This window comes from Perognathus longimembris, chromosome 17 (genome assembly GCF_023159225.1).
Source record: "Perognathus longimembris pacificus isolate PPM17 chromosome 17, ASM2315922v1, whole genome shotgun sequence".
Lineage (NCBI taxonomy): Eukaryota > Metazoa > Chordata > Mammalia > Rodentia > Heteromyidae > Perognathus > Perognathus longimembris.
The window spans coordinates 34,809,315-34,833,424 of NC_063177.1; the positions used below are offsets into that span (position 1 = coordinate 34,809,315).

At 41.1% G+C, this 24,110-nt stretch overlaps 1 protein-coding gene across 1 annotated transcript in view; it reads left to right on the forward strand.

Annotated features, from left to right (window-relative positions):
- Positions 1-17,495, forward strand: part of Znf652 (zinc finger protein 652) — a 47,783-nt gene extending 30,288 nt beyond the window's left edge. The window contains exons 2-7 of the mRNA XM_048365219.1: positions 319-1,502; positions 4,193-4,340; positions 4,678-4,793; positions 5,222-5,366; positions 8,754-10,998; positions 17,475-17,495. Of these exons, the coding sequence (XP_048221176.1) occupies positions 573-1,502; positions 4,193-4,340; positions 4,678-4,793; positions 5,222-5,366; positions 8,754-9,274 (1,860 nt within the window). The 5' untranslated portion in view covers positions 319-572 and the 3' untranslated portion in view covers positions 9,275-10,998; positions 17,475-17,495. The remainder of the gene's footprint in view (positions 1-318; positions 1,503-4,192; positions 4,341-4,677; positions 4,794-5,221; positions 5,367-8,753; positions 10,999-17,474) is intronic.
- The last annotated feature ends 6,615 nt before the right edge of the window (positions 17,496-24,110 follow it).

Sequence of the window (24,110 nt, forward strand, 5' to 3'; positions counted from 1 at the left end):
CATATATTCTGCCATATCTCTATATCCTGTAGCATCTAGGATAATGAATGTCATGTCACAGTAGATAATTTGTCATATAAATACTATATGGTAGTCAGTATGCTTAGCTCTGAGGATACTTTGGTGAACTGGACAGATGTGGCTCTTCCTGTCATAGAATTCACATCTTAACAGAAAATGCTGAACTCTTTATGTAGCATAAAGTGTTTATATGTAAGGATTTTAATCATTTTAAGCTACATTGTGACAAATGTATGAACTCAGGAGGAAAATATCAGAAGGTATCTGATATTGTTTTCTCTTTGTTTCTCTTTGTAGATAAGATATTTCAAGTCCCTTGCAGTGCTCTTCAGAAGAAAATTAGCCGTGCTCTGTTCTTATCGTGATACCAATCCTGTTTGACATGCTTTGGTGCTGTGACACTTCAAGAATTGCACACAGGCTCCGGGAGTGTTTTGTTTTGTTTTGTTTTTTCACTTAAGTTCTGTGGATGGAAAGAGATTTGAGTCTTAATAATTACCTTGTTTTAAAGCTATTTCTCTATAGTCTGAACTGCTTGGGGCTGCTTACCAATGAGCCACACGGCCAGTTCCTCTCAGGAGCTGGTTGAAAACTGTGCTGTGCATGTAGCAGGGATGGCACAAGAAGATAGCCATCGTGGTCAGATCCCGTCTACTTTTTATCATGGTGCCAACCAAGAACTTGACCTGTCCACCAAAGTGTATAAAAGGGAATCAGGTAGCCCTTATTCTGTGTTAGTGGACACCAAGATGAGCAAACCACATCTCCACGAGACAGAAGAACAGCCATATTTCAGGGAGACAAGAGCAGTGTCTGATGTGCGTGCTGTCAAAGAAGACCAGGAGAATTCTGATGACACAGAAGGAGAAGAGGAAGAAGAGGAGGAGGAGGAGGAGGAGGAGGAGGAAGTCTCTTACAAAAGGGAGCAGATCATAGTGGAGGTAAACCTTAATAATCAAACATTAAATGTATCTAAAGGGGAAAAGGGTGTCTCTTCTCAGTCCAAAGAGACTCCTGTTCTTAAGACGAGCAGCGAGGAGGAAGAGGAAGAGAGTGAGGAAGAGGCCACTGATGACAGCAATGACTATGGAGAGAACGAAAGGCAGAAGAAAAAGGAGAAGCTAGTAGAGAAAGCCAGCGTTACACAAAGGCGAACACGGAGAGCTGCCTCTGTTGCAGCAGCTGCCACTTCCCCTACTCCCAGAACTACAAGGGGGCGTAGGAAGAGTGTAGAGCCACCCAAGCGTAAGAAGCGGGCCACAAAGGAGCCCAAAGCACCAGTCCAGAAAGCTAAGTGTGAAGAGAAAGAGACTCTGACCTGTGAGAAGTGCCCCAGGGTGTTTAATACTCGCTGGTACCTGGAGAAGCACATGAACGTAACTCACAGGCGCATGCAGATCTGTGATAAATGTGGCAAGAAGTTTGTCCTGGAAAGTGAGCTGGCCCTTCACCAGCAAACAGACTGTGAAAAAAACATTCAGGTAGGTCTCACCACCGAGAGGGCAAACTTTCCAGGATAGAACCTGGCTGTTCAGATTCACCTGGTGTCTGCCAAGAGAATAAATACGATAGAGGCGGAAGGGACAGATTTCACCAATTTCTCATTTTAGAAGCTGCTGCTTGGGTCTTTTCAAAACCAAGGCTTAACATTGTATTTCAAAAGCATTATACTTAACTGACGCTGGACTAGTGGGAATCCAGGCACACTGAAAGGGGGAGCTGTGAAAGTTATTGACCAGGACGTAAAGTCAGCACCAACTTTGCACTGAAATTCAGTGTTGTAGGACACACAGGATTATTCATTCTGGCATCTTCTCTGTCAAAATGGGAGATGTTAAGTAAAGGTCAGGAGTAGAGAAAGGCCCCTTTCTATTTAAAAGGATATGAGGTTCTATAGAGTGCAGCTGATTACGGACACAAACCGTAATGACTCAGACCGGTGGAAATGGAAGATCTCCAGGAGTGAGTTTGCTGTCACCAGTGGAGAGATGGCAACCCTAAATTGGTCAAGAGGCTGAGCCCATGGGAATATTCCGACTTTAAACAGAGGCTGAGCTGGTTGAAAATGTTGCTCACCTGGCAGTAGGGTTTTATAATGCTACTGCACAGTGTTGTTGAGGTAAAGAACCATGGTATTCAAACCAGGCTGGTGTCTTGAATGAACTGTATTGTGATAGGGTAAGAAATGGACTAATTACATTATGCTAAGTGGATTATGGCTGTATTGGTTTGCACTTACGGTTTCATAGTCACGAATGTTCACAAAAGGTAAACCTGTTAATATCTCCTTAAAATATGTACCATAGGAATGTTTGTACATTTTTAAGCTAACTTTCTAAAGGATAAATTGTTTTACTTTTGTTTTTTGGAGTGTTTGTTGCTAATATTGGTAGTCATCTTTAATCTTCTATTGCTTTTAAGACAAACTCCTTATATTAAAAAGATTTTCTAAACAAACTACATTTGCTAATTTTACTTGTCAATTGTGACTTGATCTCCACTCACCAAGTAAATAAAAGAAGACTGAATCTGGCACCCATGTTCTCCAGCGCCCTTGCTCTGAGCATGAATTGTTGCAGCCCGGCAAGCCAACAGGAGCATGATGCAATGCTGCGCCCTAGGGGTCACATTTGGATTCCGTGATGACTCCTAACTGAAAAGGTCTTCCTGATCTGTAGCTATTGGTGATTTTTTTGTTTGGGGTTTTTTTTTTTTTTCTTTCATTTTTTAACTTGAATTTGCTTTGAGTTATAAAAACATTTAACAAATCCCCTTTTTTAAAGTGACCTCTTTGCTGTTCCTTGTCATATGTCTAAACTTGGTGCTTAGGTTCTGAGGTTCTGCTAAATGAAAACCCTAAAAAAAACAAAAAAACATTTGCTTTGTTTTTGTATATAGATCCCAATAATTCTGATTATTAACAAAAATCAAAAATCTTCCTAAAATATGGCTTATAATCTGATGCTGATGATTCAAATATATAATCCTAGCAACTCAAGAGGCAGAGATCTGAGTTCGGATCTGCAATCTGATCAAGGGTCAAAGCCAGCCCAGGCAGGAAAGTCCATGAGACTCCTGTCTCCAGTTAACCACCAAAAATCCAGACATGGAGCTATGGCTCAAGTAGTAGAACTCTAGCCTTGAGCCTAAAAGCTCATGGGCAGTGGCCAGGCCCTGAGCTCAAGCCCCAGGACCAACACACACACAAAAATAAAGATGCTTCATAGAACTAATTTATCCTTTTCTGAAGCAGTGTCCAACCAGAGCCTTGCTTTTCAACTGTTCTCAGAGTTCTGTTTTCTACAACGATGGTGGCAATCAGAGAGCTTCACTTACAAAGAATACTGATCCATCCCCTAAGGACTCCAGTGTCTGGAGGGTTACCAAGAATTCTTGGTATTGCTTTATTTTAATCAGAAATGTTATGTTTTAATCAACCTTATGCTCAACATTAATGATCCATAATAATTCACAAGGGAGTAAGCAGTGTGACTATATTTCCCACTCATTTATGTAACAGAGATCTATAGCTGAGGTATAGGGGAAAAGGAGAATGAGGCTAATAGTTTATGGTATATAATCTGCTGCCAGAGTAAATTAAATTTAGGAAGATAAAGTACATTTTGATTACATATACATTTTTTAATGAAGTCTCCAAATGCATTTTCTAAGGAATGAAAACATTTTATACTCCTTTAGATAAGCATTATATGTGTGTGTACATATATATTGTTTCACTTTATTTTTATTTATGCTAATTTAAAACTACTTTTTGTTCTCTGACAAATACCTGTTAACTGCATAGTGATGTATATTTATGAGGTAGCCATATGTGGTAATCCACATACTGAATAAATTTGATTGTTTTTGCAGGTTCAGTACTAACTTAATAAATAGAAAGCATTTCTTTGATATCAGTAGAATTTTCCCTTTTATCTTGTTTTAGTTTTTGCTATTGTTTTCATACTCCTAAAGGGTGTCTAAAAGTGTATCTTGGAAACTAGAACACATATATTGGTGTTGGAATCTGGACTCCGTGGATGGATAACATTTGTTGGGATTCTGGCCTTGTGACATGAATCTAAAATAAACCCATTTCATCTGACATGAGGTCAGTATGGCTCTATGCAAGCCTTAGCAAATAAAGATTATTTCTGTTTATCCTGCTTAGTGTGTTTCCTGTAACAAATCATTCAAGAAACTCTGGTCCCTTCATGAACATATCAAGATTGTCCATGGATATGCAGAAAAGAAATTTGCCTGTGAAATCTGTGAGAAGAAATTCTACACCATGGCCCACGTACGGAAACACATGGTTGGTAAGTTTTTTCTGCTTCTCTCACACCTATAGTTTTCCCTTTCTCTTTGGTGTTTGGTATGCTCTAGCTTGGGCAAGAAATGAAGAATTGCAATACTTAGTTTTGACATGTTGAGACTAAATACAGCATGTCTTTGTTAGGCATCACAAAATTGAATGGTTTAATCTTCCTCACCCAGATTTCTTTTCAAGATTGCTATTTATTTTTCCCTTCAGAACATTGCTATTAAAGTGTCACAGATCAGGGAAGAGAAGCTTAACATGGCATAATGCCTTACAACATGACATATGTGTTTTCCAGTTTGAGATTTTGAGTACAAGTGTCTTTTATGTTACAGCACACACGAAAGACATGCCATTTACATGTGAAACCTGTGGAAAGTCATTCAAACGTAGCATGTCGCTCAAGGTGCATTCCTTGCAGCATTCTGGAGAGAAGCCCTTCAGATGTGAGGTAAGGAACATGTCACACACAGAGTAGAAACAGAATCAGCAACCTGTAAATAGATAGTGCAGCAGTGAGAGCAAGGTTCTAGGACACAACACACAAGGCTGCCTGCCACTTAAACTCCTCATGCACTCTCACTGCTAGGAAGACAAACATTCTATTTACCACACACCTAACTCTCTTAGGTTAACTTGGGGATATCATCTAATAACTTATCTTTCTTTTCTCAGTGACTGAGAGAAGTGGAACATGCTTTAAAAAATGATAATTATATGAGAAATTTTCCCTTTTATTTATAACTTAACTGCAGAAACAGCAAAGCCAAAATAGTTGACTGAAGCAGATTACGTTTTGAGTATGAAAAATAAACTCTGTTAGAGAGTGGTAAAGTGTCTGTACTTGGCATTCAAGTATCTCCACTGTGTCTAATGCAGAACTGTGATGAGAGGTTTCAGTACAAGTACCAGCTCCGCTCCCACATGAGCATCCACATTGGGCACAAGCAGTTCATGTGTCAGTGGTGTGGCAAGGACTTCAACATGAAGCAGTACTTTGACGAACACATGAAAACACACACTGGTAAGGATTTATTGGGAAAGGTACAGCTTTGTCTCAGGCACTTGTTGGTAATCATCTGTAGGTCTGCGTAAAACATAAACCACAAGTGTGCTTTCTAAGTGAAATATATACATATATAATATATTATTGTATGTTATCTAAAATAAAACATATAACTTAATATTATATAATGTATATGTGTATATACATCTGTGTATATACAAATATGTATATTTATATGTGTATATAATCCATACATATATATGTATGGATTATATACATATATACATACACAGTGAAAATTACAATTTTGAAAATTTTCACTTAACTAATTTTTTTTTGGTCAGTGCTGGGGCTTGAACTCAGGCCTGGGCACTGTCCCTGAGCTGCTGCTGCTGCTGCTTTTTTTTTTTTTTTTTTTTTTTTTGCCAATCCTAGGGCTTGAACTCAGGGCCTGAGCACTGTCCCTGGCTTCTTGTTGCTCAAGGCTAGCACTCTGCCACTTGAGCCACAGCTCCTCTTTCAACATTTTTGGTAGTTAACTGAAGATAAGAGTCACAAACTTTTCTGCCCGGGCTGACTTTGAACTGTGATCCTCAGATCTCAGCCTCCTAAATAGCTAGGCATGAGTCACTGATGCCAGCTTTGCTTACTATGTATAGAAGTTGGTTTTTGTTTTTGTTTTTGTTTTTGTTTTTGCCAGTTCTGGGGCTTCAGGTCCTGGGTGCTGTTCCTGAACTTCTTTTGCTTATTGGTAGTACTGTACCACTTGAGCCACGTCTCCACATCCAGCATTCTGGTGGTTAATTGGAGATAAGAGTCTTATGAACTTTCTTGCCTGGGCTGGCTTTGAACAGCAATCCTCAGATCTTAGCTTCCTGAGTATCTAGAATAATATGTTTGAGCCCCTGACAGCTAGTCTATAGTAGTTCTTAGTACATTGAGTATACTGGACCTTTTTTTGTTGTTGTTGGTCGTGGGACTTTAACTCTGGGCCTAGCTGCTGTCCCTGAGCTCTTTAGCTCAAGGCTAGTGCTCTACCACTTTGAGCCACAGTGCCACTTCTGGTTTTCTGGTGGTTAATTGGAGATAAGAGTGTCACAGACTTTCCTGCCTGGGCTGGCTTTGAACTGTGATCCTCAGATCTCAGCCTCCTGAGTAGCTAGAATTATAGGCGTGAGCCACCAGCACCTGGCTACTGGACCTTCTTTAACATCAGTGTTGAAATACTTCTTCCTGGTGTGTTATCTGTTGTTTTATTTATTTTATTTATTTATTTTATTTATTTATTTATTGTCAGTCCTAGGGCTTGAACTCAGGGCCTAGGCACTATCCCTGAGCTTCTTTTGCTCAAGGCTAGTACTCTACCACTTGAGTCACAGCACCACTTCTGTTTTTTTCTGTTTATGTAGTACTGAGGAATGGAACCCAGGGCTTCATGCATACTAGGCAAGCACTCTACCACGAAACCACATTCTTAGCCTCATCTGTTTTTTAATACTCTTTGTAATGTCAAACCTTTGGAAAGCCGTTGGGTGGTGAGTTTAGATAAATCTGGCTGTGCCACTTACTAGCAGAATTGTCTAGCCTCTGGTAGTAGTATGTGAGAAATACAGGAGAGGAGTTAGCTTTAGAAAAGAAAAGGGAGGTCCCTTCAGATTGGTTAAAGTAACATTTAGAGACAGCAATGTGTTTGGATGAGAAGTAAAGTCATTGTGGGAACTGACATTGATTGAGCTGTTCTCTTGCAGTTAAAGAGAAGTGAGACATGTCCTATCTAGGGAAGCTGACCAAGCATCAGGCAGGGTTCTTAGGATGGTATGGACACAGGGTGAATTCAAAGCAGAATACTTCCTGGATACTTGTATCAGGCACAGTGCCAGGTGTCTTAACACAAGGATGAATGAAGACCTGGTTTCTGTCCTCACAGAGCCACCGGTCCAATAAATAACAAAAGTGATAATGAGAGGAACGGCAGCTAAAACACAGTGAGTGTCTATTATGTTAGGTACTGTTCTAAGCAATTGTGTTTTCTGTCCCAACAAACTGTTGGGTGGGTTATTTTTCAGACAAAGAACCGCAGCTCATATTAAAATAACTTGCTAAGCAGTCTGACTCCAGACTGCATACTTAATGTAGCAAGTAATAAAATAATAGGACCTACCAGACATTGTAAGTGTAAGAAGCAACATTCTAGGACCTGGTTGTCAGTTTCCAGGTTTGTCACTGTATTCAACCAGGTAGATCTCAAGGAAAGGAACTGATAGGTGAGAAGATTACCAGTTCTTTATTAATGAAAGATAATTTAAAACTCTACAAAACAGTACATGGTCTTAAACTGGAGGTGGTTCTTAAACTCGAGGCCTACCTACTGTTCCCTGAGGTTTTGTTTTTGCTCAAAGCTGACCATCTACCAATTAATTGAGCTACTGTTCCACTTCTGGCTTTTTGGTGGTTAGAGATAAAAATCTTACAGACTTTCCTACCTAGGCTGGCTTTGAACCACAATCCTCAGATCTCAGCCTCCCGAGTAGCTAGGATCGCAGCAGGAGCAATCCTAGTTCCGACACTTAATCCTCTGGTCAGTGTATTCCTTTCCTCAACAAAATTGTATTATAAATTAAATTATATGCAAGACCTAGACTGTTCTTTGCTGTGGTTTACATGTCAGCACTAGACTTCAGAGTTTTCAGTTCTCTCTCTCTCTGCTAGCAGGTAGCTTTGAGCAAATCTCCTGACTTCCCCATCTGTGAGGTTCACCAACATTAATATAGATGTAAAGTGGTTAGCCTTGAGCCTGGTGCACAGTAAGACTCCATACACAGTGGAGCAAGCACACCTATTAGAAGGAAAGGGAGCAGCCTTTGAGGTGATAGGAACAACTCTCAGCAGCAGGTGTTAGTGTTGGGACAAGCTGTACATTAAGCAAGCCACACTAGCCACCCCCACCCCCTCTTCTTCCCCTCATCCCTCCCTCCCTCCTTTGAATCAAATCAAGATGGTAGATGGTATCAAGTAGTGCTTGTGTCTACTCTGACCTGTTAGTTCCCAAGTTGGAGGAGCTCCTGACTGGAATATAAAATTCTGTGGGGAGGAGATGGGAATGTGGCTTAGTGGTAGTGCTTGCCTAGCATGCATGAAGCCCTGGGCTTGATTCCTCAGCACTACATAAGCAGAAAAAGCTGGAAGTGGTACTGTGGCTCAAGTGGCAGAGTGCAAGCCTTGAGCAAAAAGAAGCCAGGGACAGTGTTCAGGCCCTGAGTCCAAGCCCCAGGACTGACAAAAAAAAAAAAAAAATTCTGTGGGGAAGAGTATCTGTAACCTTTTTGTTAACACCAGGATGGCAGGAAAGCATACTTATCTCCCAGTATGTCAATGGGTTTTTGTATCTGTGCTCACTCATCTCAGGAGAGAAGCCTTTTATCTGTGAAATATGTGGCAAAAGCTTCACCAGCCGCCCCAACATGAAGAGGCACCGCAGAACTCACACAGGCGAGAAGCCCTACCCTTGTGATGTGTGTGGCCAGCGCTTCCGCTTCTCCAACATGCTCAAGGCACACAAGGAGAAGTGCTTTCGGGTAACCAGTCCCGTGAACGTGCCGCCTGCGGCCCAGATCCCACTTACCTCTGCCCCAGCTGCTCCTGTCCCTTCCGTCCCTTCCACAGTGAGCACGCCACCAAGCCCAGCCCCTCCGGCCAGTGTGAACCCGGTGGGCTCTCTTCCCCCTCGGCCTGTCCCCCACCCCTTCTCACACCTGCACATCCACCCTCACCCTCACCACCCGCACCACCTTCCTATCCCTCCAGTCCCCCACCTGCCCCCACCGCCAGCTCTCTTCAAGAGTGAGCCTTTAAACCACAGAGGCCAGAGTGAGGACAGCTTTCTGCGGCACCTGGCCGAGAAGAACAGTTCAGCACAGCACCACTAACACCACCTCCTTAAGTGCAGTCTCCCAGCGTTCCCACGGTGAGTCTCCTGGCCGAGAGGGGGCTGGTGAGCAGCCACGGTTCTCAGGCGCTCCTCCAACTCCTTCAGGGCTTTGCCATCGCCTTGGTGCGTCAACAGACCCAAGGAAATGAACCAGAAGATGACCTTGTAACTCTTAGGGGAACTGTCCTCGAATCCAGGGGAACCATGGCACTAAAGCCCAATTTGCTTGCATTTTCTGATGACTTTTATAAATTTTAGATACTCAGACTTGTGGGGTTTTATAATTTCATATCAGCTGATGAGATATGCTTGCTTTTATATCCCGGACTTCTCCTCAAAGAGGGGATAGGCCTGGTTTTCCTTTGTACTAATCGGGAAGGCTGTGAGATTAATCCAGAGCATTAATTGTATCACTGTGTATTGTAACTAATTCTTTTCAGCTTTGGTGCTGGCTACAGAGTTGAGCTGGCCATGTTTCACAGTATATCAAGCATTATAGAGAAAGCTGGAAGTTTTCTTCTTTGTGTAGCTCTCTTAACACACTCTTTATTTTACTACAGAAATTATTTTAGAGTTTTTGAATAGACTTCATTAGTAGTCTGTTTCTAAAATGAAATGTATTTCAATAAGCAGTGTAATTTTTTTCAGTGTAGCTGAACCTATGTTGTAAAATAGGAAAAAATTTTATAATCATCAAAATGTGATTCTTAAAGATGCATATAATAACTTCTATAATTCAAAGTTATTCTTAAATCCGTACAACTCAAAGGTGCTTCAGAGGCTAGGTGTATCTAAGAGGGTCTCCAGACCAGGTTACTGCAGAAATGAAGTTTTGCTTTTAGGACTTGGTGTGAGTACTCAGTCATGTAAAGATCTCTGCTCAGCACTCAGATGTTGGTCAGGCTCACTGATGTGCTGCTACCCTCTGGGTTCCCTTTGGCTCTGCTCGTGCATTAAGTGGACTGATTGACAGGGAGTTGGGCCCCTTTGGGAAAGCCACCTAAGGCTTGGCTGGTTTGAATCTGTGTGAAGTAGTTCACTGAAGAAGGAAGTAGTGGAGATGTTTTCCTTTCAGTCACATCTGCTTCTTACTTCCCTTAGGAACTGTGTTCATGTTTAACTGTTAGGAAAGAAAGATTGGAGTCTCTTGTGTTGAGGTTGCGTTATTTTCCTAGAATTACTACAAGAAGTTAACATGGCAGACTGAAATCACAAACATGATTTAAGCTGGCAGTGGCTGAGACATTTAGATGAGAAGACAAATTGGTTATGCATTGTAAAAGGTCTGTAGTATATAAAATATGGGTAATATCCACAATTTTGAGCTATTTTAATGCAGCTAAATTATAGTGAAGGAAAGCTCCTGTTTTGTTGCCCTGTCCCTGCAGATAGTTAACAGGACACCAGTACTTGTGGTGAGAAAGAGAGCAGCACCACCCATACCTCTAGGCTGCTTACTGTTCAAGTTTGGGGAACTTCCAGACATCACCAGGAGCAAGTAGGAATTGATCATCAGAAGGCTAAATGGAAGGACTAACATAACGGTGACCTATAGATAACCAAATTTATCCAGACTCAATATAGCTACAAATTTTCTATTTCTTCACCTCAGAGAACTAAGTTCTAAGATGAGGTCACTTATCTCCTCATCCCAGCCCCTCTTTTTGAATATTCAAATTCTTTAGCTTCTCTTTCTTCAGACTTTTTTTTAATGTGTGTGTGGTGTGTGCCAGTACTAGGACTTGAATTCAGGGTCTAGGCGCTGACCCTGGATTTTTGTGCTCAAGTCTAGCTTTCTGCCACTTTTAGCCATAGCTCCACTCCCAGCTTTTAGGTGGTTAATTGGAGATGAGAGTCTCATGGGCTTTCCTGCCTGGGCTGGTGTTGAACCTTGATCCTCAGATCTCAGCCTCCTGAGTAGCTACAGGTGTGTGCCACCGGTTGCCCAGCTTTTCCCAGACTCTTAGAATCATTGCCTAAATGAGAACCCTGGCTTCTCAAAGTAACAAATTAGGATTCACATTAAGTACTTTCTTACTGATTAACTCTAGCAGGGGAAGTGACACTCTCTCAACTGAGGATAGGGTCCCTTTGTGTAAGTACCACACTCTCTTTAACTTTTTAGTTTAATGATTCCAGATTTCTTCCTAATTTTGCTGTCGTCTTCCCTAATGCCTAGGAAAAAATGCAGCAAGGCAGAAAAGTATCTCAGGATAAACTTTTCTTCCTGGTCTTTTTTTTTTTTTGCCAGTCCTGGGCCTTGGACTCAGGGCCTGAGCACTGTCCCTGGCTTCTTCCCCTGGCTTCTTCCCGCTCAAGGCTAGCACTCTGCCACTTGAGCCACAGCGCCACTTCTGGCCGTTTTCTGTATATGTGGTGCTGGGGAATCGAACCCAGGGCTTCATGTATTAGAGGCAAGCACTCTTGCCACTAGGCCATATCCGCAGCCCTTCTTCCTGGTCTTGAGTGTAAGTTTTAATGAATGGCATTTTAAATATTTGTATACATCCTTTGAGCCCCATGTACCTGATAGGAAGTTAATTCCTTACTTAGGACCGTTATAACTTTCAAGGTTGCCTCCCCTTACCTCCACGATCTCCTTTGCATTCTATAACAAGTTGTAAATCCACACTTTCATGTTGACATATCGTTATTTCCTGGTCAGGCTTGCAATATTAAAACAATTTTTAAAAGATGGAAATTATAATTTAGTTAATTGGTTATACCTTATTTTGTTCTAAATAAATTTATAATACTGGGTAGAATTCTGGATTCTAGAGTTGAGGCCATTATATCAACCATTTGTGAGGTGTAATATAATTATACACTGGAAAATTCAGGTAGACATCTTTGATTTCTTTTTTTACTCAAGTAACTATAGCCATAAGAAAATATCTGCTTCACAGGAAAAGCATTATTAAGCAAATTATAACCACCATTCTTAAGAGAAGCAAAGGAGAAAGGAATTTTTTTTAATGAGCATTGTCCATTGTCACACAGTGTAATTCTTGATGAAACATATTGTGGAACAATCTAGAAACTTCCTTTTATTTTATTTTTCCTGGATTACTATACCTTCCCTAACTTGGGATTTGTGGTCTTCAGGAAAGCTGCTCAGATTATGACTCCTGGACAGTGTCATAATATAATGAAAAGTGAAACACATTATGAATAGTCAGAACAGCAATGCTTCTAAATGTAAGAGCTAGAGGATTAAGCCTTAAATATGTATGTATATCAGGTTTAACATGCTGAAGACTCAAACTCAGGGTTGAAAATTTGGTTGGGGTGCTCTATTAAGAAAAGTTGCTTTGTGTGGTGTATATTTCCCCACATATACTACAGCACCCATGAATCCTTCAGAGCCTACATATGTGTTTATTGGGGGTTGGGGAGAATGAGTTATAGATGAGTTTGAGTTCTCAGCTTTTTTCTGTACTTACGTCTTTGAAAGACAATAAAGGCCACATTTCAGCATTATGTAGAATAGTAAATTGAAGCTGTCTCTCATTACTTCATTTTATATTGTCTTCAAAGGCTTGTATTAATGCTGAAATTCCTTAGTTGAGAAAAATTCTCCCAAGGGCTTTCTAGAGAGTTGATTTACATTTTGTTGGTTGGTTTGTTTTTAAATCTTCGGTTCTTTTCTCATAGCTGTGTCATTCAAATATAAGCTGTTTGGCCTTAATGCAAGACTGTTGCTCTCTCAAATTGAGTTAGATAGGTTCATAGTGAGTTATGTTTTAAAATTTGAACGAAGAAAACAAAGTTTAGAACATGGGGCTTCATATCTACATATATTTATGATTTGACTTATATTTTTAGAGAGGAGGGAGATTGCCACATAAAACTTTAATATGTTCAAAGAAACTTTTGGAAATCATTTCCTTATTCTTTTATAATCTATTCTACACATTACCTGTTCTGAATCAGAGGCTGACCATGTTTCTGTGGTCATGTCATCTTTTTAAAAACTCCCTTTGTTGGTAGTAACTTTATGTTATGGTTAGAATTTAATTGTCCCTAGCACATTAAACCCAAGCAAAGTGCTCTGAAGAGATATTTGTAAAACTTTCGAGTTTTTTTACTTTCTTGAATTTCTATTTCAATTTTTCTTTTTTGTTGATATGGATATTTAGTTACATTTTTTATTTCACTGGAAGTTTTAAATTTGAGATTAGAAAGCAGAGTTAGAAATCCTTTTGCTAGAGCAGGAGGCTCAAGTGTTAAGTGCCTGCCTAGCAAGTTAGAGGCACTGAATCCAATACTCAGTACCACCAAAAAAATTGTTTTAACCACATTTGCAGATATCTTATTTGCATTACCACATTTTCAGATTGGGTTAGTAAACACTCTGGGTAGGTGAGCTTTTATGTGTTAAAAATAAATAAAAGCTATGGTAAGAAAAGCCCTTCTGTTTGAGCTACTGAGGGGAAAAAAGATAAACTTGTACTGCATTGCAGATCCACATGGTGAATTTCTCCATGCTGGTGCCGACCATGTAAGGACTAGTTAAGAGTTACATGAAGCATCTTATCAGCTAGCTACCTTTTAAAAGTCATCAGCTCACTTGGACTCTTCCATCTATAAAGTTGACTAAGTAAATACTGGGTTTTAATTTTTCCATTGCTTAAACCAAGATAGGAAATTTCCCCAAAAGATCATTGTTTATCAGGAGAAAGGCCGTAAGCCATTAGGGACAGTGGTGTTATTATGCAATAACAGTGCCCTACCTAACCTGCTCTCCTCATCTGTAGCATTCATGAGAAATAAAGCTGACCTCCCAACCCTGGGCACTACCTCAAAAAGCAAACAGATACTCTGCACTCTCAACGGAAGCCATAGAGTTGTCATCACTAGATCCACTTTCACACTTCTATACTTTTTTACTCTAGAATTTTTATAGACTTTCTAATCAGATTTTTGTCTTAGAAGATAGGTTTTGCAAGACCCAAAGGGAAATTAAACTCCTTAATTGTCCCAACTTTGAAGTTTTAGCTTCAGCAAATTTGTTTTAAGAACCAGATAATGCACCACTTACCTAATTCTATATTTAAGCCAGAGCTACTTTACAGAATTGCGTATCTTGAAAGCAAATTTACCTTGTCTCCTAGAAGCTATGTTATTATAAGAAATCACTTACCAAGTAGGTTTCTTTCTACCATATTGATTCTATGTATTACTTGATGATACATTTGTTGTCACAATGTTCCTGGAGTCACTTTTAGTTCTTTAGGACAGGGAAGTGAGAAATCACCTTTGTCTCATAATCTGCTTTCTCACTGCAGCTACAGTCTCTCACTCTGTCTCTGAGTGCCTTCAAAAAGCCAGCATCGGGCAACATTCTTTCCCTGGGTTCTATCCTACCTCTGGCTGCTTTATTCTACATAATATAGGAATTCACCCTCATTCCAATTGGTTTAACTCCACAGACTAGCTACAACCTTGGACAAGAATTTTGAACATGATTCGTCCCTTTCTGTAATCATGTGTGTGTCGATGTGTGTGTCAGTGTGTATCAATCCTTGGGCTTGAACTCAGGGCCCAGATACTGTCCCTGCGCTTTTTTGATCAAGGCTAGCACACTACCACTTAAGCCATAGCTCCACTTCCAGCTTTTTGGTGGTTAATTGGAGATAAGAGTCTGATGGGCTTTCCTGTCCAGGCTGGCTTCAGGTGGCAATCCTGAGTAGTTTAGGTTACAGTGTGAGCCACCAGCGCCTGGCCCTCCATGTAACTTTTATATTACATTTTCATTTTTATTTATATCTTATTTCTTCACATATTGGATCTCTAGAGTTGATTCTATCCTTATCTGACTCTTATACTTGTTTTCTTTTACCAGGAATTAGCCATTCCTTTAAAAATGAAAATTCATTGTGTGAGTCTTTTGAACACCCTTTTTCTCATCTGAAGTCTTCCGGCTGCCTGCCCTTCTCCATTAAGCCTCTCAAATGCTGCTGCTGTATGTCATCCTTCCAGAAACATTTTTCAAGGTTGTACCCATACTTTCATCTTAGCCAAGTGATTTTTTTGCCAGTCCTGGGGCTTGAACTCAGGGCCTGAGCACTGTCCCTGGCTTCTTTGTGCTCAAGGCTAGCACTCTACCACTTAAGCCACAGCGCCACTGTTTATGTGATGCTGTAGAATTGAATCCAAGGCTTCATGCATGCAAGGCAAGCACTCTACTTCTAAGCCACATTCCCAGCCCAGCCAAGTGATTTTTTTAAAGCACCCTCTGGGTTTAACAAAATTTGGTTTGTTTATTTTTTATCTGCTTGTCTTATCCATCCCCTGCCCCTCAAGAAAACCTCTGTTTACTTGCTTTTCTAGTGTTCTCATCTTATTCACAGTATGGCTGATAGATAATGTACGAAGGATATTATCAAAGGAGGTTGAAGTGTGTTTTGCATGCGCACCACACTGGTGAGGTTTACTTTAGCAATTAAGTAATCTTTTACAGTCAAAATTAAAGTTGGTGCTGTGGACAGTTGAACTATTCCTAAGTTCTCCAGAAGCAAGAGCAAATGAATGCTTTCCAATGAAGAAATTGGACTCCATCTTCTATAGGCATAGTGGATGCTATTAAGTATTTTGACCATAGTCAAAATCTTTGCTTTTAGTCTTAAAAATCTCAGCCTCTGCCCTTAAAGCTATTACTACTCAGGTTTTTAAAACTAGTAACCACACAAGGTGAGAGTCTAAGAAGGCATTTGTTAATAAATTCTTAATTGTTTTGTCTGGCAACAAGTAGTATATGGGACAGTGCAAATCTGAGACTGGATATGATTGATTGAGTATATTCAAGCCATTTGAAGGCTTCACTGGCTCTCTGTAATGTGAAGACCAGTTTCCAAAATGTGAAAGGTAGACTTCTGTTACAGAAATTGGTGAGGATTTTTTTGTTGTTGTTTTGTTTTCGGTAATACGTGTACTGTGGCTTGAACTCAGGGCCTGGGGTTATCCCTTAGTTTTTTGCTCTACCGTTTGAGCCACAGTTCCACTTCAAGCTTTTTGGTGGTTAATTAGAGATAAGAATCCCACAGACTTTCCTGCTTGGGTTGGCTTTGAACTGCAATTTTCAGAAATCATCCTCCTAAGTAGCTAGGATTACAGGCATGAGCCAGCTCTCCCAGCTCTTCCAAAAGTTTTAACGTGCATTTTATTCACTTGACATGGGCTGTACATCTATTCTATCTGCAGTACTTGCTTTGGCCACAAGAGAGCAGTAAAGAACTTCTGGTCTTTATTCTCACTTGTAAAGACATAATGTGTTTTTCTTTTACAAAATCAATTTGTACTTAGGGTTTATAAAATTTCAGTTAATTAAATCAAGTTGAAAAGATTTGAAATACTAAACTATTACCCAGCTGGATTTTTTTTCTAATTCATCTTTTTTCTTTTTTTCTAAGATATATTCCAAAGATGGTTTTAACTCAATGAGTTTAGTTGTTCCTTGTCATCTTTAGACTTAAAATTAAAGAAAATATTTTTAAGAAAATTCACTCTTCTTTTTTCTCTTGTGAGGTCCTAAATTATTATATGTTCTTAGGTTTGTAAATACATTTTATAAACCTGTCACCAATAAGAATAGACTTCAAAAGTAATTAATTTGAGGGGAGAGAAAGAGGAGAATGAGACAGGGGCTCATTGTGTAGCCCAAGCAGGCCTTAAATATGTGATCCTCCTGTCTGAGCCTCCAGAGTGCTGGGATTACAGGCCAGTGTTACCTTGCTGGGCTATGACTTTCCTTGAGCACCTCAAATTCACTTACACTTTTATAATTATATTTTCTGCAATTTAAATTGCCAAAATTTATTTGTTACAAATAATCATTTTAGAGGCCGGAGATGTAGCTCATTTGGTAGAGAGCAAGCCAATGGGCATACTGTGCTCGAATCTCAATCTTACAAAACAAAAATAGAAAATTTAGGCAGGCATTAATGGCTAACCCCTGTTATCGTAGAAACTCAGGAGGTTAAAACCTGGAGGATTTAGGCTCAAAGCCAATCCAAGAAGAAATGTCCAAAAGATTGCATCTCAAGTTAACCAGCAAAAAGCAAGTAGTAGAGTGCCAGCCTGGCAAGTTCGAGATCCTGAATTTAAACCTCCATTTCTGGCAAAAAATAAAAATAATAAATAGAAGTTCTCTCGTGTAAGTATTAGTGAAGTATTTTTTAAAGAGTGCCTATAAATAGTGTATGTGTGTGTGTGTCAGTGTCAGTACTGGGGCTTCAACTCAGGGCCTGGACACTGTCCTTTGGCTTTTTCACTCAAGGCTGATGCTCTACCACTTGAGCCACAGCTCCACTTCGGCTTTTATTTCTTGCCTAGGCAGGCTTCAAACTGTAATTCTCAGATCTCAGCCCCCTGAGTAGCTAGAATTACAGGCATGAGCCACCAGCATGCAGCTAAATCCTATTTTAGTAAGACATTTTTCAGAAGATTCCCTTTGCATTTTTGAGCTTCATCTGACCTTGGGATGAAAAACATATTCTCACCCTCTCTGATCATTCTCCTGAGACTTCCGGGTTTTTCCTTTGCTGTTACCCATTTCTCTTTAATACACAAAAACATAACATCACCTGATTCTAGTGGCTTTGTATCATTCTGTTTCTACTGTTCCAGTAGAATCAATATATTTTATCCCTTGGCTGTACTGAGTACTGAACTCAGGGGCTCATGCTTTCTTATTTAGGCAAGCACTGTACCACTTAAGCCATTCCTCCAAGCCCTGGACTCTAATATTCTTTACTATGTAGTCTCATCTACAGATCTCTTTCCATCACTTAGTGTTTCTTTTATACTAAAATATGACTTTTGATCCTACAATGTTATCAGAAACTTTTCTAAGTCCTTTCCTGCTTTGTTTCTCCACAGCAGCTGCTAACTGATCATGCCTTGCAAGTTACTCCAGGCTCTTTTCATTTCTAACCAGCAGCCCCTTGAGCTTAATATTGGCTCTTTCTTTCTTTCTTTCTTTCTTTCTTTCTTTCTTTCTTTCTTTCTTTCTTTCTTTCTCTCTTTCTTTCCTTCCTTCCTTCCAGTTTTTTTTTTCTTGTAGTATTGATGATCAAACCCAGGGTATCATACTTGCTAGGTAAGTGTTCTACCATTTGAGCTAAGCCCCCAGTCCTGTATTTCTTTCTCTCTCTCTCTCTCTCTCTCTCTCTCTCTCTCTCTCTCTCTCTCTCTCTCTCTCTCTCTCTCTCTCTCTCTGCCAGTCCTGGGCCTTGGACTCAGGGCCTGAGCACTGTCCCTGGCTTCTTTTTGCTCAAGGCTAGCACTCTGCCACTTGAGCCACAGCACCACTTCTGGACATTTTCTATATATGTGGTGCTTGGGAATCGAACCCAGGGCTTCATGTATAGGATGCAAGCACTCTTGCCACTAGGCCATATCCCCAGCCCTGTATTTCTCTTTTTAAGTCTCACAGAATTCTTTCAATCTCAGAACTTAAACTCAGATAGCCTAATCCAGGTTTCCAGCCCTGATCTCTTTACCAAGGTCACTCATACTTTATTTTTTCTTTCTAGTTCATTTTGTAGTCAGTAACCTTAGAAGCCATTACTTGGTAAAGAAAGATCTGCTTTTTCCCTCTCTTCTTCATCTCTACCATTATTCGATGATGCAATGTGCATTTGTGTGTGTTGATCACCTAATTTTCTCTAATTACTAAGTCTAGGGATTGTTCAGTCATCATGACTCAAGCAAAGATTGATATGAAAGCCTGGTGTCCTTAAGGGTCAGGCAGCTTAATTAACTAGCCTTTGTTAACATTGATGACTTAGACTAAAAGCCAGGACCTTGCCTCCAGGGATGCCTTGTGTGCTAAATGCAGAGCAGAAAGGTGACCCTATTTCCTCATCCCCAGGTCTGAAGGGAGGGAAGACCTGGGGGAGGGGGTGGGTGGGAGGGACTGCTCTCACCCTGTCTGCTTCCTGTGCAGAAGTCACTAGAGAGCAAGTCCTTCCAGTCTGGCCAGAGAGGTCCCCATGCCTGGCACTCCTCAGGCTAGGAAGAACAGAGACCAGGGTGTTCCCTCTCCACCAATTTCTTGTCTTTGGCCTCCTAGCCTCCATCAGCTCTCAGAACCCTGAGTTTTGTTCATTTATTGCAGCATAGTGTGTATAGATCAGTCATCAACTAAAGGCAAACAGCAAGTGGAAGCCTCAGGACCACTTACACCTGGAAGGTCCTCCCTAACTGGTTCCTGCCAGGCCCCTTTCCCTCTAGCAAGAGTCACCCTGAGCAATACCAGACACACAAGTGGTATCTCCCCTATAACTCCAACACTCAACAGAGGAAAAAACAGAAGCTGTGACCCCTTTAGATAACAGGTGGTCAGGTGCAACTTGTTTTTGTTTTCCCCAACAGTACTGAGATCACTTGCACTTTCCCTCATTTCTTATAAGAAAATACAGTCTGCTTGTTTAGCATTAGGTTTACAAAGCTTGTCATTGAATGTTGAATATTTGTCCAAAGGAGTTTGACAAAACAGAAGCTGCTTGGTCCCTGTCTGCTAGGTCATAAAGATTAAGGCCAGGTGGTGGGGCAACTTATCTCAAGTCCAGAACGGGGCAGCATCCCTATCCTACCTCTCTGCAAGCGGAGATGCAAGCGAAGGTCACGTTGGACTCAGTGTAGGGCAGGTATCTGTCATGCTGCAAAGACGTTTAGAGGAGTTTGGGTTGGGGAGGTGACAGGTAGGTAGGCAGGTGGGCAAGACCCGGGAGAGAGGGCTTCTTGGCCCCAGGGAACTGAGCAGACTCAGGCTCTGCGCCTGCCCACGCTGCCTGGCTTCCCTGAATCACTTTTCCAGCATCCTGTCAGATCCCTCCATGTGCTGATTTCCCCTTCTGTGTTAACTATAACAATATTACTTTTTCTTAGCAATTGAAATGCACTTTTTTAATTTCAACTCAATCATGATTTTAAGTATGAAAAATTTATAGATTGTTAAAACTTATTTTTTGTGTATTTTTAACCACTCAATGTAGCATTGTATATTTTATTCTTGTGAGACTCTGGTACAAGGTGTGCCGCTTAATGATTTTTTTTTTCTGAGATGCTGGGCCTTTGGATGTGTACGGTAACCAACTTAATGCTAATGTTCAAAGTAAAAAAAAAAAGAAGAAGCCATATCCTTGTGTGTCTTTATTTCTCTCATCTTGTTCACATTTTAAGGTTTCTTTGCTTCATGAAATGTTCTTTTTATGTAAAGCTGAACAATTGTACAAACATCACCAGTATTATTGGTTGGGGTCTCTCGCAATGATAACAGGCTACTTGAACCCCCAAAACTTTGCTCGATCCTTTATGAATATCACAGTTAGACTAATTTGGGCCTTTGCAGTGCTGCTGGGTCTACACTGATTGCTTGCAGTGACACCTTTCAGCCCAGATGAATGGTCGGAAAATAAGCTTGAGGAGAGCACAAGGGGAAAGCATCAGAGCTAGGTTCTAAACTGATGTGAAGAAAAACACAGATGGCTATAATACAGCAGTAAGTGGCAATGCTTGTAAGTATTGGGGAGGGGGCTCCACTCCTGCTCCCACCTACCTCACCTCATCCTTCATTCAGTTCTTCCACACATGTGTATTAAGTAGCTAAGACTGACGTAACAAGTGGGGATTCTTCAGTGAATGAGGCAGTGCGCTTCCTCTCATAGAGCATGCTTGCCAGTGGAGGAAACTGAGTAAGAGACGAGGCAGCAATCCTCTAACAGTGTCAGGTGCTGTGATCCCTTGCAGTGTGAAGCTTGGCCTCTGAGCAAGAGCTGTGCCAACTGGAAGATAAACTTGTTTCTTTCGCAAGCCTTTCCAGCTCACATCTACCCTGGTTTATTCCTGCTAAGGATTCCAATTAGGGAGTTGAGCCTAGAGGAAGGAAACCTTATTGTTCAAGTTTCTCTTTGTTTGAAACCTCTTAGACTGGAACAAAACTGACCAGGTCATAGTATTGCCATTTTTATTCTCTATCATCTTGTATCTCTGACTAGAGATAAATGTTAGCACTTTTTTTTTTTTTTTTTTTTGGCCAGTCCTGGGCCTTGGACTCAGGGCCTGAGCACTGTCCCTGGCTTCTTCCCGCTCAAGGCTAGCACTCTGCCACTTGAGCCACAGCGCCGCTTCTGGCCGTTTTCTGTATATGTGGTGCTGGGGAATCGAACCTAGGGCCTCGTGTATCCGAGGCAGGCACTCTTGCCACTAGGCTATATCCCCAGCCCCACGTTTTTTTTTTTTTTATTCCACTGGTACGAAATAGATCCCTACTCTTATTCCAGGACACACTAAATCAGCAGCTTTCAAACTTTAGACATATATGTTCTGGAGTTTGAACTCAGGACCTTGTACTTGCTGGGCAAGTGTTCTTCTTCTTATGGGTGGGGGGAGGGGTTAAGGTGTCTCTTCCTGCCCAGGAACATTCCTAGACTTCAGTCTGGCTATTTTAAGCTACTTTAGACTTCTGATACAACTGAGATGACATGTACATGCCCTGCCACCATGACCAGCTTCTTCCATTCAGATGGAGTCTCACACACTTCTGGGCTCGTGCTGGCTTGAAACTGTAATCCTACCTATCTGAAACCTCCCACATGGCTAGGATGACAGGCAACCCAGCTGTACCCAGATATGGGGTAAGAACAGCTCTTGTAAACTTTTCTGCCCAGGCTGACTTTGAACCACAATCCTCTTGTTCTCTGCCACCAAAGTAACCCTGCATTACAGGGATGTAATGCAGCACCAGGCTTGGATTTTCCAATATGTTAAGCCTCAACACTATTTCTGAATGCATCCAAGATTTCCAAGGCTCCTGCACAGATGGCCATTGCTCAGCTCAGTGCCCCGCAGGGGAGATAGTTCAAATCCTCCTCACTAGCCTGCTGCTAGCATCACGGAAGACCGCTGCAACTACTTGTTTGCAATTCAAGCATAAACCACTCTTTTCCAGGTTTCCATGGCAAGTCATGACAGTAATGATTTAGATGAAACACTTCCTTGGTCCACACCATTTTATATCCTTGTCCTTTCCATCAATTTCTTAGTAAGACAAGTAGCCATTCTTTCTTCCCTTTACTGGACTGGTTTTGTGACTGCTTTGACCAATAGAATGTTGGAGTCTGTCTGCCAAGACACCTGGAAACTTCCATTTTTATTCTCCTGGAACATGATAGCCAAGAAGCCCAGGCTAGACCACTGAAGGAGAGGAAGTATGCAGGGAGAGTTCCCAGCTGTCCCTGTCAAGCCCCAGACCTATGTAAGGATATCTTAGACCCTCCAGTTCAACTGACCCAACAGCTAATTTCATGCTTAGGAGCCCAGCTGAGACCCACAGAATAACCAACTGCCCAGCCCACCCACGGGATCAGGAGAAATCCATTCATATTTTAAGCCACCAAAATGGGGCAGTTTGTTACACAACAATAGATACCTTGAAATAGCCTTCACATTTAGGTCTAACAGTTGCTAAAAGCTTATTATACCTTTACTCAGTCCCTTGTACCAGAAACTAAACATTTTGGCCTATTAGTTGTTCATTTCTAGGTTGCTGCTTTCTCTATTTTCTGCCCATAGGTAGTGGCTGTGGACTGGAAAAAGGACTTTCACATAGCCACAACAGGTTTCACAGGCAACACAACCATTTCAAGGTTCCTTTCATGCCTGTTCTTCTACGTTCCCAACTTTGTTCCTGAACTCTTGGGTTAGGAAATGCCTGGCATTATAGCACTCTAGTACAGTTTGCCCTGAGAACAAGTTTATCTTCCCTGCTCTATTCAAATGATCTTTCCCAAGATAGGATTGAAGGAGATAGTTTGGCAAAATGATCTGAAATCTACAAGCTTATTCACAGACAAATCTGGGTTAAGCCTTGCAGCCATGTCTGCAAGCAATCTAAACACTTAGACAATTTAAACACACCATGTCTATAAAAGAGAATATTAATAGCACCTACCCTAAAGTCATTATGAGGCTCAAAGAATGCAGCTAAAAGGTTCTGCTTAGTGTTTGGCAGTAAGATTTTAGACAGACACTTTCATTATAATGGTGCTTCTCAACAATCTTCCCAGTTGTCCTAATCTCCTGGTATTCACATCCTTGACGTGAACTGAACTCAGTGACGTGCTTCTGACGGATACAAAATGGCAGAAAGCATGAGACATCATTTGCAATGTTAAGTTGCAAAAATACTCTTGGTAAATGTCTATAATTCTTAGCATTTGGGAGGTTAAGTCAGGAAGATCTCAAATTCAAGGACAGCCTGGGCTATATTTAAAAAAAAAAAGAAAGAAAGAAACTATCTTAGCCAGGAGTCAGTGGCTCATGCCTGTCATCCTAGCTACTTAGGAGTCTGAGATCTGAGGATCTTGGTTCAAAACCAGGCCAGGCAGGAAAATCTGAGAGCCTTATCTTCAATAAACTACTCAGAAAAAGCTGGAAGTAGCACTGTGGCACAAGTGATAGAGCACTAGCTGTAAGCACAGAGAGGCTCAGAAACAGAGCCCAGGTCCTGAGTTCAAGCCCCAGGACCAGAAAAAAAAAATCTATCTCAAACTTTAAAATAAAACTCTTGGGGGAGGGGGACATCGGTGGGGTGGCTCACGCCTGTAATCCTACTCGGGAGGCTGAGATTGGAGGACCTAGGTTCAAAGCCAGCCCAGGCAGGAAGGTCTGTGAAGCTCTTATCTCCAAATAACCACCAGAAAACAAGTGGCGCTGTGGCTCAAGTGGTAAACACTTAGACTTGAGCTGAAGAGCTCAGGGACAGCACCCAGGCCAAGTCCAAGCCCCATGACTGATAAAAAATAAAATAAAGTTCTTGCATGCCTCAT